The 16150-nt window shown below is 38.7% G+C and overlaps 1 protein-coding gene across 4 annotated transcripts in view; it reads right to left on the bottom strand.

Moving 5' to 3' along the window:
• LOC126480848 (glutamyl aminopeptidase-like) overlaps positions 1-16150 on the bottom strand; it is a 282827-nt gene that overhangs the window by 60920 nt on the left and 205757 nt on the right. For all 4 annotated transcript variants that reach the window (XM_050104204.1, XM_050104205.1, XM_050104207.1 and 1 more), the window contains 2 exons: positions 8432-8615; positions 2712-2933 (listed from right to left, as the gene is read on the bottom strand). In XM_050104204.1, coding sequence (XP_049960161.1) covers positions 2712-2933; positions 8432-8615 — 406 coding nt within the window. The remainder of the gene's footprint in view (positions 1-2711; positions 2934-8431; positions 8616-16150) is intronic.

The raw sequence follows: 16150 nt of genomic DNA, 5'->3' as shown, positions 1-16150 counted from the left end.
AAACTGAAATTTTCACTGAAACGGAAGCAATTAGACTTGATTGAAGACATCCAGACAAATACGGAGAGCCTCCGTAACACACTTCAGGAAAAAATTTCCAGGACTATTTCCAAAAGTGGAAACACCGTTGGAGTCAGTGTGTTCAGTCAGAAGGGGACTGTTTTGAAGGAGATAGATCACAGTGGCATGGACGTACCACCATTATACAATTACAAGCCCATTCTTAAAACTTTCCAATCACACCTCGTATGTATGAAGTAATCTAAAAATAACTACCGTAATTATCTGTGTGTAAATAGATCAGCACCATGCACAACATACTATACAGAGGCAACCAGAAATAGTTAATTTTGCCTATTAATGTGTAGCATGTATTATAGCATAGCCTCTGGGAAAAAAAGAGAGTATAAATTAAATTATCGATACTCAACAAAGGAAGCGCTATATGCACTCTCGGAATAGTAATTTGTAGTATCTTTGTCATTTGGTACAAAAGGGATGACCCTTTTTTTTACTGTCTTCTTGGTTCTGACGTTCTAGCTGACGGGCGCTTATTGTTCACGGTCTGCAACTAATACAATTGTCTGTAGTAAAATTAGTAATATTTTGAATATATATGAAACTACTGCTTATAAAAATTGTGTTTCTGTCAGTAGCAAGTACCTTTCCCGCCCATCATTTAGTTACATAATAATTAAATGTTGCCCTGGCCATTTTGTATAGGCTCATTGTTGTAGCGACGCCATTAATGATAAAAATGATATAAGCTATTTTAATTGTCATTTAATGCTAAAGGTATTAAAAAGAATAATCTCAATAAATACAAAATGGCATTGTGTAATATTTTTCATTCATATTTGTCCAGAGGTACAGTTCTACTAAGAGTAATTTCTATAAATGTGTATGCTGCCACTGCACATGGGCAGCTATTCTGGAACATCAAGCCTCACTGAAAAAATAATTAAGCATTGTGTTTAATTGGCTTATCATGTAATATCAAAGGAAGATTTTTTTTTTAATCCATCGTAAGACGGATGTCTTCAAGTTGGAATACATATGATATTTCTGGCGATTGTGCCCTGAGAAAATTTAGCCATGGCTTTTAACAAACATAAGAGAATTTTTAACAAAAAATTTCATTCAGTTATCAGAATATTCTCTTTAAAAAAGTTACCTGATATTATAACTTGACTCATCCGTCTCTTCATGGTTGGACTTACTAAACACAACGTGTGAATGAATGGACGAAAAAAACTTTCTGAATTACCCTTGTACATATGTCTTTTTACAGTTTATTTTGATATTTTGTTTTTTGCTGAAGGTTTAGTATGATTGTGGGATAGTAGCATTTTCATAGTATATGATGTGCTATTTTATACGAGTGGTAAGAAGAAGACCAGATAAAAAGTGCACAGTTTACAAAAAACATGTAAAACAGTAATTGCTACTGATTGTTTTTGTGGACATTCACTTCAAAAAGCTATTTTTAAAATGTAACTTAATCCCAAACATTCATGATTTGTTTATTCGCAACATGAATATGATGTCTTGAATGGAAAGATTTCAAACAATGAAATGAATAAAGGCAACCACTCACAACATAGACAAAACATTCAGCAGTGGATAGGAATATAACCAAGATGCTGAATAACAAGGATTTGTTCATATTCCTTGTACTGAAGAAGAATGGAAAGCTTGGAAGCTGACTTCAAATACTAATTTTCTTTATGTGTGTCCATGCTTTGCTCAACACATTTTTTTCACTCCACTGTTTGTTTTCCATCCATGATTTTACAGTATCACACTGATGGAAGGAGAATAGTATTCTACATGTAAGGAACAATCCGCCACTCTGCCATCCAGTATAGTAAAAGACTAGTTAATGATTCACTTTTTGCCTTCCACATTGTTTTTGATCCTCAATCTTGAGAGAATTCTGTTTATTTTCTTAATGTAGGATGGCTTTCAACAGGATTACCTTTCTTCCTTTAATAGGTTCATACCCTACTAAACATTTACCAACTGCATTATTCATCCATCTGAACACACATTATCAGTATGTCTTTGAATAACTATAAATTTTGATTTTCTTACAATAATCCTGCACTTTTTAGTTTAAAACTAGAGGTTTATTACAGAAAAGCACAAAATAAACAATAAATGTTTTGTAATTTAAATAATATTTTCTTGAAAAGTGCCTTTAACAACTGTCCACTAATTTGAGCAATACCTGTAGCAGGAATTATATATAGATTGAAGTACGCATGTTGTTCTCAATCCGACAATGCGTGTGTAAGTGAACATTATGAACATTGTCTGAAATTGCTGCTGGTGTGTTTGTGCTGCATACAAATGAATTAGAGTGGCTGCTGTTGGAATAAATTAAGCCAAACTTTCGTCTAGTAGAGAGAAGACAAAAAGGATTTTCAATTTATTTTCATTCTGTTTCAGCTGAACACATTCTCGTGATTTTATTTTTGTTACACAGCAGCGGTGGTACTCAGTAAACATTAGCATTCTAAAATTTGTTTGTCTATCAGTCTGCAGATACAATATTTACCAAGTTGTTTGTTTTCTTTGAGAACTCTCAGTTTCATTTCATCTGACTGTATGTGGTGAATACCATGAAAAACATGGTAAAGGCAGTAATAGGAGAGTAACAACTAATGTTACTTACAAGTAACCTAATCAGCCATTGGTTCACTACCTACTTTTGAAGATGAGGGCCTGAGTCTTCCCAGCCAACATAGCGTGTGACTGGTCCCAGAAGGTGCTTCAGGTATTCGAGGAAGAGCTTATATGCTGTTGTTTCTGACAAACGTTTACTCCAGGATTGAAAATGCTCCAATGCAGCTGCCCATGGTACATAATCTTGTTCCTTCAATAGGTAAAGAGATAACTCCAGTGCAATTGATGCATTCAGCACTCCAGCTCTGTAAAATAAACATACATTGGTGAAGGTTATTGCCACAGATTTTTTTAAAAAATTACAGTACTAATTCATTAATGAAAGGCCTTATTATTATTCAGCTTTTTGTTTGCTTTTATCCTTAAGCATGAGCATTATTTTATTAAAATCAGACCATTGTTAATGAAGTTTGTGGCTGAAGGATGAGAAAGCATGTTTTGATAAATATATGGGACAAAGGCAGGAGTTTGGAGAAAACATGAAAGAGGAGATACGCCAAATTTTATTTGTAGATTAGAGTTTTTAATTAATAAAAATTAATTAGTTTGCTGAATGCTACCAAAATTCTTTTACAAGGTGTATTTTTTATAATCTTTATTTTTCAAAGAGTGACAGACTAAGTACATTTACAAAATGAAACTTAATAGACCACTGCAACCCATCAGCTTGATTCATCTGCAATATAGTGGTGCAGTAGATAGAGTTCAGGTCTTTATGACCCTAGTGGTCGGAATTGTTTTACTGTGTCACTTAGTTTCTGTAACAACTTAAGATAAAAAGACTTAGTTTGTGTGTACGTTTTGAAATGTAATAAGGTAATGGTGAAGTTTAAACCTTGATTGTATTAAAACCAAACTTGTAGCAACAGGATGTAACTTTGGTTTAAGTAGTTCATAAGATTCATTTTCAAACAGCGAGAAAAAAATTGATAGATGAGGAGGCTTTCAACCTGGCAAAAACTTGAACAGGGCACACACTTTCTGCCACCATCTGTACAGCTGTGTTCCTTTGCTCCAAAAAACACTTATCTCTAACTATTAGTTGTTCTTCCGAAGCAAAGCCGTGAGACACAGCACTGAGTTCCACCTGCATATCTGAAGTTAGACTGGAAATTTGTAGTCCAGAAGCAACTGGCAAATAACATACCAAATCCTTTTGAGATTTCATTCACCCAGTCTACAGGAAAGAAGCACCAAGTCAATGCTGTGAGCAAGCAGAAGATGCTTTTGCATCTCTCTTCAGTTACTATCACTACAGTGACAAATCACATGTATGAGGAACTTAGTTTCCTGAGCAGAACTGTAGATTCACTTTATATAGCCTTATCTGTAGCTGAACAGCACAAAACCTTGGTATGAGGCAGTGTTAGACCTATTTTGTGTAAATGTCATGCATTATAGATGGAAATGGCGAAAGTATTATGGCATTCATGTTCCTGTATACACTGAAGTTATTTCAGAATAATGTTGATATTAAAAATGTTTTCATGTTCCATACAAAACAACTTCAGTTCTCACTTACCTGTAAGTGTAAGGTGGAGGGTCCTAAAAGTCATTAAGATATTAGTTAACCAAGTGAGTGGTGGTGGAACACACTTTCATCACCAAAAATTAGTTGAAAAAGAGCGAAGTGTTGACACAAAACACTTGACCATCAAACTGAGTGCATGAGTGCCCCTGCCTCATTTAGATTCTATATGCAATTTCAATATCATTCAAAATAACTTTCAAGGTTTGTCTTGGTTATTGTGAGTATACAAGACCTGCTTCTAGCTCAATGACAGCAAATGAATGTTAAACTTTTGTGGTATATTCCATTTTGGTGGTTTGAAGCATATACATCCATACTCTGCAAACCACCGTAAAGTAATTTCACTATTCAACATGTTAGGATTTCTTCTACAGCAGCCCCAAGTTAAGGAACATTAAATGTGGAAGCAACCAAAGGTCAAAATAAAATGTAGACGAGTCACAAATTTTTGTTCACATATAACAGGAAAAAGTGTAACACGTAATGTTTAGTGAACAAAAGGGTGTTAGTTATGTAACCATGGACTAAATAGATTATGTTAACCTTTATGGAGGAGTATCTTTAATTTATGCTCTAAGTCTTGTTTCATGTAAGAATGTATGAGGATTGCTCTCGCTGTATTTGTGATCATAGCTAGTCACATTGTATGTGAACTGCTGTGTCAAGGTCTGCAATTTACAAAATACTTTGAATGTGTGTGTTAAAAGTTCACCTTGTATTCATTTAAGTAACGTAAGCATCCTCTCCATATCAAATATGCAAGTCTTTCCAGCTTTTCAGTGTAACAGCAGCTGCTAGTACTAGTATAATTAGTATCAAGCCAATTCAAATTTAAGCAATTTAAGGTGATTTTTCACGGGAATGGATATATGTATAAAGATGAAATTTATGTCATATAATAAGGTCTACTGTCCCTTGGTGGTGTCAAAAATTGAAGATTCTAAGTCAATGTAATCAAAAGATATGGCCATTTGTGTCACATATTTTGATACTCACATACACACTCATCAAAACCTATAGGGTACTTCCCACTGGTCTAGAACAATGAAATTTGGCAAGAAACAAGGCTTCACAGTACAACTAAAGCAAAAAATCTGAAATTTATTGATTTGTAATTATATCACATAAATAAATTCATTTTTCATTTGCTATCCACCTTAAAATTGAAAATATTCTTGAAAACCTTGGAGTTCATGGGCCCTATGTCTTGCCAGTATCAATGTCTATTACAGGCAAAAATCTTCAAGATTCTCAATTATGGCAATGGATGAACTGTCTATATACATAATTAAGTTTGAACGGAACCTTCAATGTGTGTGTCATACTCATGTGCGGCCAATTGTTTCAGCTTATAAATGTCCATACTTGCAACAGCCTTTAGTCTGTACTGAATTAATGAAAGGAAAATCCATGAAAGAAAATTTCACTCATCAAAATACTTGTAGTTCAGAATTAGTGAGAGAAAGTAATTAAATTTAATTCAAAGATATTATCTCAAAAGGGAAGAACAACTTTCACTGAGCGAAGTGATGTGGTTGTTAGCACACTGGACTCACATTTGGGAGGACGATGGTTCAAACCTGCATCTGGTCATCCTCACTTAGGTTTTCTGTGATTTCTCTAATCCACTTCAGGCAAATGTTGGGATGGTTCCTTTGAAAGGACACAACCAATTTCCTTCCCCTTCCTTCCTTAACCCAATGGGACCGATGACCTCACTGTTTGGTCCCCTCTCCAAATCAATCAACCTGTGGGGCGGCGGTTAAGTTTGTAAAAATAATCTAATTGCTGTTTGCTGTATAAATGCTTGCATGTTGAATCAGTTTCTGGCTTTTAGAATGTTGTTAATGCTGTCTTTCGCCGTTCTCAACACTGGCTCTCTATTTACTTCTTGGCACCCAGAAAGTGATTTAATAAAACATGGAGCCAGTATTTAGAGATCCTAGTGCCCACTTCAATTGAGATACCATTATAGCTGCAGCTTATAGCTCTGAGGAATTAGGAGATTGTCCGGGATTTCTAATCAAAAACGGTTTTCCAAAATAGTTGAGTATATTCTGAAATTCACTGATAAAAAACACAAGTATCCCTACAACCTAACTAACAGAGCAGTTCAGAGTCTAATGCGCTGATGCAACTATAAATGTCCGAATTAAATGTTAAAAAGAATGCTCGCCATAATTTGATGAAAATACTTCATCAAACGCCACGCTAAATATTTGGTAGAATGTCTGTCCCGCGACGGCACTTGAAAATACGACAATACGCAAACTGAAGCTAGATAATGAAAATCATTCCAGAATTAACACTTCACATGAAATGTTTTCATGGTTCCGCGTATCTCTAGTAACTTAATACGGCACCCGAGGCTGTTTGTAGCAGATACACTGATGCGACGCGACTACCGACACAGATGGCGTGTCATTCAGCATCTGGAGAGAACTGGGGCCTTCTTCCTCGTGCAGCGTTCTTATATATAAAGCCGCGGTGCGGACGGCTGAGGGAACGCCTGATCAAATCCGCTCTCCCGACTAGCCGCTGGGCTAGTAACGCACCACTTCAAGTTACATAATAATTTATAGCTTCTTTTGCTGATGGCCGAAGAAGCTCTTAATTTAAACGTGCATTCAGCACGCAGGTAAGTATTGATAATAAGATTTTGACGTGGCTAAGTTAAATATTTTGGGCGAGAGAATTAATTAAATTACACTGCACGCAGTAGATGAGCTCTGAACTGGCCCTTTTGAGATCCGCTATCGCTATAATTTTATAGGTATTAAAAAGAAACTTTACACATCTTCATAGTCATAGCGGACCTCCAACCTATTTAAATCTAAACATCCTAGCCTTATTTATTAGCCTACTTAATCTATCTTGCTTCCTTCAGTTTTGAGACGAAAACCAGAAAATCATGAATTTCCACTAAAGTCTCAATTTGTGAAATCCAAAGTACTGTTTTTATTAAATCATTATGAAAGATGAATCTAAATATAAATTTTGAAGTCTCTAGCTCTTTTCTGTTGCGCCAATGATTTTTTTAGAAAAACGTCCAAATTTCGAAAATGGCTGAAGTTATCAAACTGATATTTAACACACATTAATTTAGTATCATTCCTGACATGCTAGAAAAGTTTTAGTTCATTTGCTTGATTTTTAAGGTATTGCGCAACATTTATGACGTCAGAGCTAGTTACAGCAGACTGGCTGGCACACAATGAAAACTGATGTGAATTTACTACAGCGTGAGTAGGCTGCTTCCCTACAAACCAACCAACCAATAACTTTCAATTTCCTATTTACAGCACTCTTGCAATTTGATACTGATATCTGAAGGTAAAATTAAAGGGCCATTCATGATCTAAAGGCTAAATGTTGAGAGAGACACTATACCTACCATTCAATTTGCATGTGAAGTATGGTACCAAAGACAGGGTAAATGCCTCTATGCTCACTGTAATTAGACTAACATTGTCTTTGCAGTCCCTATGCAAATGAACCATGAGAGGCTATAGTGTACTCGTAGATGCCTTACCCAATAATGGATCTTGAAACACTGTATGCTACCACAGGTTAGTTTTTGTCATTAATCAAATCTCTCCCAATTAAGATTTTGCAAAATTTCTGTGACACTCTCTCACTGAAATGTAGTAATGTAGAATAGCTCCAGGCTTTGTCGCCCCTACTGTGTCTTAGAATTCACCTACATCATTCAAAATCCCCATTTCTATACCATGTGAAAAGTGCGTTTTCTTAAAAAATTGTAATTAAGGAAATATTACTGCTTATCAAGACTATGGAATAAACAATCAAATTTCAGAAATCCAGTATTACTGTGTTTTAGCTCTCATTCGTTGTGACAAAAAAAATGTATACTTTTAACAGAAAAACAACTAACAGTGCAGCTTATTTCATTTGTTTCCAATCCATAGTAGCAAAAGGAGCATGAAGAAATTGAATTAAGTTACTGCTCTGTGAGGATTCCAACAAAAATATTAAATAAGTGATTTGTGATAATCCACACTATATTCTGTGTATTAATGCTGATCATCAAGAAAATCAGGTTTACAGAGAGCAATGACAAAAACCAATGCACAGAAAGAGTCCATCAGAGACAAAACACAGCAAGGAAATGTATTTGGGTGTAGAACAGAAGTGATGTTGAAATTTCTCCACATTTATTGCAATAATAAAACTATTTTGGAAAGCATTTACCTGCATAATGTGAAAGCATCATCAATGAGGTTAGCTCTGTCAGCAGGACTGAACACTGTGTGGTTTTCATGAAGTGTGGTGATTATAGACATCCACATTGATTCCTCATACATTACTCTATAGAAGCCAGACTGATTTACATTAACTTTGATCCATTCCACATCTGAAGGGACTTCAAATTTCACTGAAAAAAATACAAAGATGGTAAACAACCACTTTCATTTCAGATAAGCTCAATTCGGTATTAGTCAATTTATCATTTATAATTATAAGTTAGATATTACTGGAGCATATATTATTTCAATCTAAGTTCATAATGAACCATTGAATAAGTAAAGGTAAAAACTCATTGAATAGCTGAGACACTGACTCGTGATTAGACACACAAACAAAACTGATAATGTTGCTAGCTTTGAGACAAATCCTCCTTCACAGCTAATAGAATACTCATAGTCCAGGATGACTACTTCCTGCCAACAATGCATCTCGACTGTGATGAAAAGTGTGTGAAGGTAGAAAAGGTGCAGAGAGCAGACTCTGAACACCTTCCAGGAATAGTTGGAAAGGAGTGCCTGCCTCATTATCAGCATCATCTCAGACTGAAAAACTGAACACTTCACAAGGCCTTCAACTACACATTACCATGCCTGAAAATGAGGAATGTCTCACACACAATCCTTCTTATCCCTGTCATAGTGATATTCCACTACCTACCCAAGCCACAAAATATTGTAGCCCATCTTTATGTCACACCTACTACCAAACCTTCACACAAAACTGTGGTAAAGAGTACAGCAACCTCTCAGTGGCCGATCATGCTGCTTAATGCAACATACCAGATTTCAGTGGCTCCTTCACAAACCGTGCCATCTGCACCTTTTCCCTCAACACTAACTTCTCGGAATTACTTGGATGGAGATTGTCTTTGCAACACCATCTTTGGAGTAACCAAATGCAAGATATGTCCTAAAACCCCACCTAACCCATCCCATTCCCATCCCACTACAGGCTATCTTATGCTATCAGAGGCAGCGACATCTGTGAAACAATAATATCATTTATCAGGTCTGCTGTAATTTCTGCACAGTACTTTTTATGTGCACGACCACCAGCTGTCACCCTTGTATGAATGGTCACTAACAAACTGTGGCAAAGAGCAGTGGCAGATCATGCTGCTAAAGCAGCACGCCTGACTTCAATGGCTCCTTCACAACCCATGTCATCTGGACTTTTCCCTCAACGGTAACTTCTCAGAATTACATGGATGAAAATTGTCCTTGCATCACAACTTTTGGTCCCATAATTCTCCTGAACCCAATCTCTGCTAGCCACTTCCCCACATTCACCTCCACCCCTGGCCCATGGCCCTAACTTCACTCATCTGGCACTCACACCATTCTCTCTGCAATCTCCATCTTCCTCTGTTATATCTCCACTTCCCAATTCACTCCTCCATGTCACTGCATGTCGTGTGCATCTCCCTCTGATTGCAGCCACATTCCTTTCCTGTGTGCCCATTGCCTCTCCCTCCCAGTCACCTGACATTCATCCCTAATCCTCTCTCCTGTTAACTACCACATTTCTCTCCCTGCCAACTTCACCTCACACAGTCCGTCATCCCAGCTGAGCTGCAGTGTCGGCACAACGCAGTCAGTTGGGATAATGCAACTGCGCTGTTGTAAGGGTGCATATGTGTACTCTACAGCTGCAGAGGAGGATTCATCAAAGCCAGAAATGTTCTCAATCTTATTTATGTGTTATATGCAAGTTAGTACCTCAACTATTTGGTGAGGTGCTGCCATTACACATTAAACTATTTATATTTCATCAGACACATTCCATTAACATTGGCTGTCAATAAAGGTTACAAAGATACTTAATCATCTGGTAAAAAGAATAATCAAAGTTTTAAGAGTGGCTTGGCCAATGTGGCACTTCCAAGAAGTAGATAAGACAACAGTAAACAATCTGATCTAGTTTCGTAAGCTCCGACAGTGCGTAACTATTAGAAATGGTGTAAGGATCTCCAGTTGTCATGTTCTGCATGTTATTTCACAAAATCAGCCAAGGAGTTGAAACAAGGGTCTTTTCAGTGCAATGACAATTTTTACAATCCACAAGCTAGTGGGTGTACAAATCAGTGTCTTGAGATATTGCATTTGCCATCCATGGCAATGACCTTTCATTAGCTCAATAAATGAAGATCAGAAAAAAATTCTCTAAAAGGTACCCAGCAACTGATATCGTAAGAAAAAATAATTTTATTTTAAAAAACTATCACACTGGCTAACTGAGGGATAGAAGATCAAGGTTTGTTGTCTGATGTACGATTGTAGAAGGCAAAAGTCAATAAAGCTGGTGAAAAAATCTAACTGTACAAACTTGTATCAAAAGTGAAGTGGTAGTCATGAGCCTTACCCTATAATATCTATTTGATAGACATGAAGAGAGCAAGGAGTACGGACACAATGATTATGAATTTTTTTTCACTGCAAGTGGATGTGTAATCACATTCACACTTGAAGGATGACGATATTGATGCTAGATTCAGGACACTCAACAACATTGCTATCAGTGCCTCTGCCCAACATGAATGTATGAATTTAGTGAGATGAATGGTAATTGCTTTTAATCAAACAATGGAAAATCCAGGATGGAATGTGACAATATTATGAAAAGAAAAGTTGCTTGTTGCCATATAGTGGAGAACACGACTGCAGTCTCAGGCAACTGAAACCACACTGGGAGCTGCAGCACCAGTGCATGATGGGAGTGAGAACTGGGTGGGAGTAGGAGGAAACTGTGGCGGGGAGAGGGAGGGATAGTATGGCGAGGGTGGCGGACAATGAAGTGCTGCAGGTTAGACGGAGGGCAGGGGAGGGGGGGGGGGGGGGGGGGGGGGGGGAAGTAGCGGAAAAGGAGAGAAGTAACAAGACTGAGTGTGATGCTGGAATGACGGCTGTGTAGCACTGGAATGGGAACAGGGAAAGGGCTGGATGGGTGATGACTGTGACTAACATGATATTCTTCATTTCAATGATTGCTTCACAGCCTGTGCCATATGGATCCTTCCCACCAACAAAAGGTACTCTGAATTGCGCAGGTGGGAACTTTCCCTGCATTATATCCTATGTTCCCCTAACCCTCGTGGCCTCAACCTTCGTTAGTCACTGTCCTCACCCTCCAGCCTCTTCCCCGTTCTCATTCCAACACTACACAGCCATCATGCCACCATCACACTCAGTCTCTTTACTTCTCTCCTTTTCCGCTACTTCCCCATCCCCACCTCTCCCCTGTCCTCCCTCAGTTAGCCAGTGTGATAGTTTTTTAATACAAAATGATTTTTTTTCTTATAGTATCTGCTGCTGGGTACCTTTGAGAGAAATTTTTTTCTGATCTTCATTCATTGAGCACTTCATTGTCTGCCACCCCCACCTTACTATCCCTCCCCTTCTCTGCCCCAGCCTCCTCCTACCGCCATCCAGTTGCCACTCCCATCATGCACTGGTGGTGCTGCTCGCAGTGTGGTTTTAGTTGCCTGAGACTGTAGTTATGTTTGTGGTTTTTTTGTGTGTGTGTGTGTGTGTGTGTGTGTGTGTGTGTGTGTGTGTGTGTGTGTGTGTACCGTTGACGAAGGTCTTGATTGCCGAAAGCTGTATTTGTGACAGCCTTTTTGTTGTGCCTATCTGCGACTCAGCTTCTTCGCTATATGGTGAGTAGCAACTTTCCTTTTCATAGTATTTGCTTTTGACTATGGCCCACAGACACACTTTAGATACTTCTTGGAGACTGTCCCAATGAGAATGTTTGCTAGACTGAGGAAGACCTGAGGTGAGAGTGGATCCTCCCAACACATTCCAACAACATCTTTTTTTTGGGCTTCTGCATGGAAATATTAGGTGGCCCCACTTTCCAATGCCAGACGAGGTGCCAGAGAACACCATTTTGAGGTCATCCTTCTACAATTCTAACTCTCCGCATGGATACTAGAATCCTTACAGCAACACCTTTCAAATATTGCTAGAATCAAATTAGACTTATGAAAATGATTAAAGTCTTTGATAAAACTGAAGAGGCAGGTAACAAAAAGGAAACAAAATAAAATTCCTCCAAACCACCCCCCCTCTCCCCCCCCCCTCGGCACCAAGTTAAAGATGCAAAGGCCTGACTGTGACTGTGTCTGACATGAGCAGTATAAATGAGATAGGTAGTAGGGATAAGGAAAAGGTGTGGGGTGAGAAAGAGAAAGATAGCAGGAAAGAGGTTGGGGTGGATGCTAGTGCTGCCTGTGAGTGTGTGTGTGCAAGGATGTTTTACGGTGTGTTAGGGCTGCTAGGTGCAATATTAGGACATTGTGGCGGGAGGAGGGGAAAGTGGGGGGTGGGGGGGCAGAGGGAGAGGAGAGAAGTACGAAGGACTATGTAGGTGGCCTTAACCTTTGTTAGTCGATGTCCTCCACCTGCCTATCCTCTTTCCTGCTCCAGCACTACACTTGCCTCGTACTCCCTCAGTACTCCTACATAGTGCTTCCCCTTCTCTACTCCTACCCTCAACCCCCCTCTCATCCCCTTCACCCTTCAGCAGAGCCTCTTGCTGCTACACCTAGCAACTCTCTGTCCTGCCCCACCACATCCCTGCATGCTCTCACAAGCAGCACTAGGATCTTCCCCCACTCCTACCCTGCTGTCCCCCCTAATCAGCCACTCCATGCCTGTTCCTTACTCCTACTATCTACAACTAGCAGTTGCAGTCAGGCCTTTGTGCTTGGAGATGACAGTGGCCATGTGTTTGCGAGTTGTGATTTTTCCGTGTGTGTGTGTGTGTGTGTGTGTGTGTGTGTGTCTTCTTCTACTTCTGTAAAAGGGTTTTGTCTGGAAACTGAAATATTTATAGCATTCTATTATTCATTGTGCTGTCTGTCTGTCTCCTCTCCATCCTGCCTCCTTTCTGTGCATCACCTCCCTGCTCCTATCTCCACCCATCTCCTCCTCCCTTCCTTTTCTCTTCTCCCTCCCCCCTCCCCCACTCTCTCCCTCCCTCCCACCTCTCTCCATTGCTTCCTTCCCCCCTCTCTATTTCTTTCCCCCGTCTCTGTCCCTCTCCTCCTCTCTACTCACTCTGATCTTGACCCTTGTTTACTCTTGATGGAAATGGAACCTTGATTGGGAACTAAAGTCACTTAAATTAAAGACCCCTGTGGTCTATGGGTAGCATATCTGATTACTAATCGAAATGTCCTTGGCTCTGTTCGAACCCCCACTGCTTGAATTTTGAATAAAAATCATCAGCAATGCTTGCCAAAGACTTCTAGGATAACAACTCATCCTCCTTTTGCCAACAACCTTGTCAAAGAGGACTGAGGAGAGGACAGAAGTTCATGGCACTTTCTTGCCCTTGCAGAGGGAAACTGCCCCTAAAAGGCAGAAGAATCAGCAATGATTAATGGTATGAGGATGCAGAAAACAATGGAAACCACTGCACTAAAGACACATACTGTGTAACCACAGGACATGTGGCATGTAACAGTCCCCCATTTGGATCTCCAGGAAGGGACAGCCAAGGGGGAGGTGACCATTTAAAATAAGATTGAATAACCAACAAACCTAGATATGGTGGGGGTCAGTGAAGTGAAATGGGAGGAAGACAAGGATTTATGGTCAGATGAATACAGGGTAATATCAACAGTGGCAGAAAATGGTAAACATAAGTAAGACTTTTTATTAAAAGGTAGGTAGGATAGAGAGTAACTTACTGTGAACAGTTCAGTGATAAGAGTTGTTCTTATAATAACTGTAATAACTGACAGCAAACCAACACTGGTGAAGGTAATTTATGTATACATGCCGACATCGCAAGCTGAAGAGAGAGAGAGAGAGAGAGAGAGAGAGAGAGAGAGAGAATAACATTATATTGACCAGGTAATTCAGTATGTGAAGGGAGATGAAAATCTAAGTCATGGGGGATTGGAATACAGTTGCAGGAGAAGAAGTAGAAGAAAGGATTACAGGACAATATGGGCTTGGTACTATGAACGAAAGAGGAGAAAGACTAATCAACTGAGTTCTGCAATAAATTTTATCTAGTAATAAAGAATAGGCAGTTCAAGAATCGCAAGAGGTGGAAGTACATTTGGATAAGGCTGGGAGATGTAGGAAGATTACAGTTAGATTACATCATGGTCAGGCAGAGATTCCAAAGTCAGATACTGGATTGTAAGGCATACCCAGGAACAGATATAGACTCAGATCACAATTTGGCAATGATGAAGAGTAGGCTGAAGTTTAAGAGACTAGTTAGGAATAATCAATGTGCAAAGAAGTGGGATACGGAAGTACTAAGGTATGGTTGAAGTTCTCTGAGGGTATAGTTATTGTAATAATGAATAGCTCAGTAGGCAGTGCAGTTGAAGAAGAATGAAGTCTAAAAGAGGCAATCACAGAAGTTATAGAGAAAAATGTAGGTACAAGAATCCTGGGGTAAGAGTAGAAATACTTCAGCTGATCAATGAAAGAACAAAGTACAAAAATGATCAGGGATATTCAGGAATACAGAAATACACCACTTAGGATTGAAATAAATAGAAAGTTCAGGGAAATCAAGGTGAAATGGATATATGAAAAGTGTGAAGAAATTGAAAAAGAAATGTATGTTGGAAGGATTGACTAAGCACATAGAAAAGACAAAACAACCTTCGGTGAAATTAAAAGCATGGGAATTCCAATGTTAAATGCAGAGGAGAGAGCGAATATGTGGGAAGAGCACATTGAGGGCCTCTACGAGGGGAAGAACTTGCCTGATGGAAAATGGAAGAAGAAGAAGAAGAAGAAGAAGAAGAAGAAAGAAGGAGCAGGAGTCAATACGGAAGAGATAGGGGATCCAGTATTAGAATCAGAATTTAGAAGAGCCTTGGAAGACTTTAAATCCAGTAAGGTAGAAGGGACTGATATCATTCTAAAATCATTGGGGTAAGTGGCAACAAAATGACATTCACACTCGTATGTAGAATGTATGAGACTGGCAATATACCATCAGACTTTTGGAAAAACATCATCCACACAATTCCCAAGACTGAAAGAACAATCAAGTGCAAGAATTATTGCACAATCTACTTAACTTATCATGCATCCAAGCTGCTAACAAGAATAATATACAGAAGAATGGAAAAGAAAATTGAGGTTCTACTACATGATAATCAGTTTGGCTTTAGGGAAGGTAAAGGCATCAGAGAGAGAGTTCTGATGTTGCAGTTGACAATGGAAGCAAGACGGAATAAAAATCAAGACACATTTATAGTATTTGTCAAGCTGCAAAAAGTGCTCAATTTAAAATGGTGCAAGATGTATGAAACTCTGAAAAAATAGAGGTATGCTATAGGGAAAGACTCATAATATACAATATGTGCAAGAGCCAAGAGGGAATAATAAGAATAAGAGACCAAGAAAGAAGTGCATGGATTAAAAGGACTTAAGACAGGGATGCAGTCTTTTGTCCCCACTGTTCGACCTATTTCGAAGAAGCAATGATGGACACAAAAGAAAGGCTCAAGCGTGGGATTAAAATCCTCAGTGAGAGTGAAGAAGTATTACAGGATGAGTTGAATGAATTAAACAGTCGAATGTGTACAGAATGTGTACTATGAGTACATTGAAGAAAGGCAAGAGTAATGAGAAGTAGCAAAAATTAGAACAGTGAGAAACTTACTGTAATTGATACTAACAA

Source organism: Schistocerca serialis, chromosome 5, assembly GCF_023864345.2.
Source record: "Schistocerca serialis cubense isolate TAMUIC-IGC-003099 chromosome 5, iqSchSeri2.2, whole genome shotgun sequence".
Classification (NCBI taxonomy): domain Eukaryota; kingdom Metazoa; phylum Arthropoda; class Insecta; order Orthoptera; family Acrididae; genus Schistocerca; species Schistocerca serialis.
Note: the sequence above shows the minus strand (reverse complement) of the source record. Positions and strands in the feature narration are given on the sequence as shown.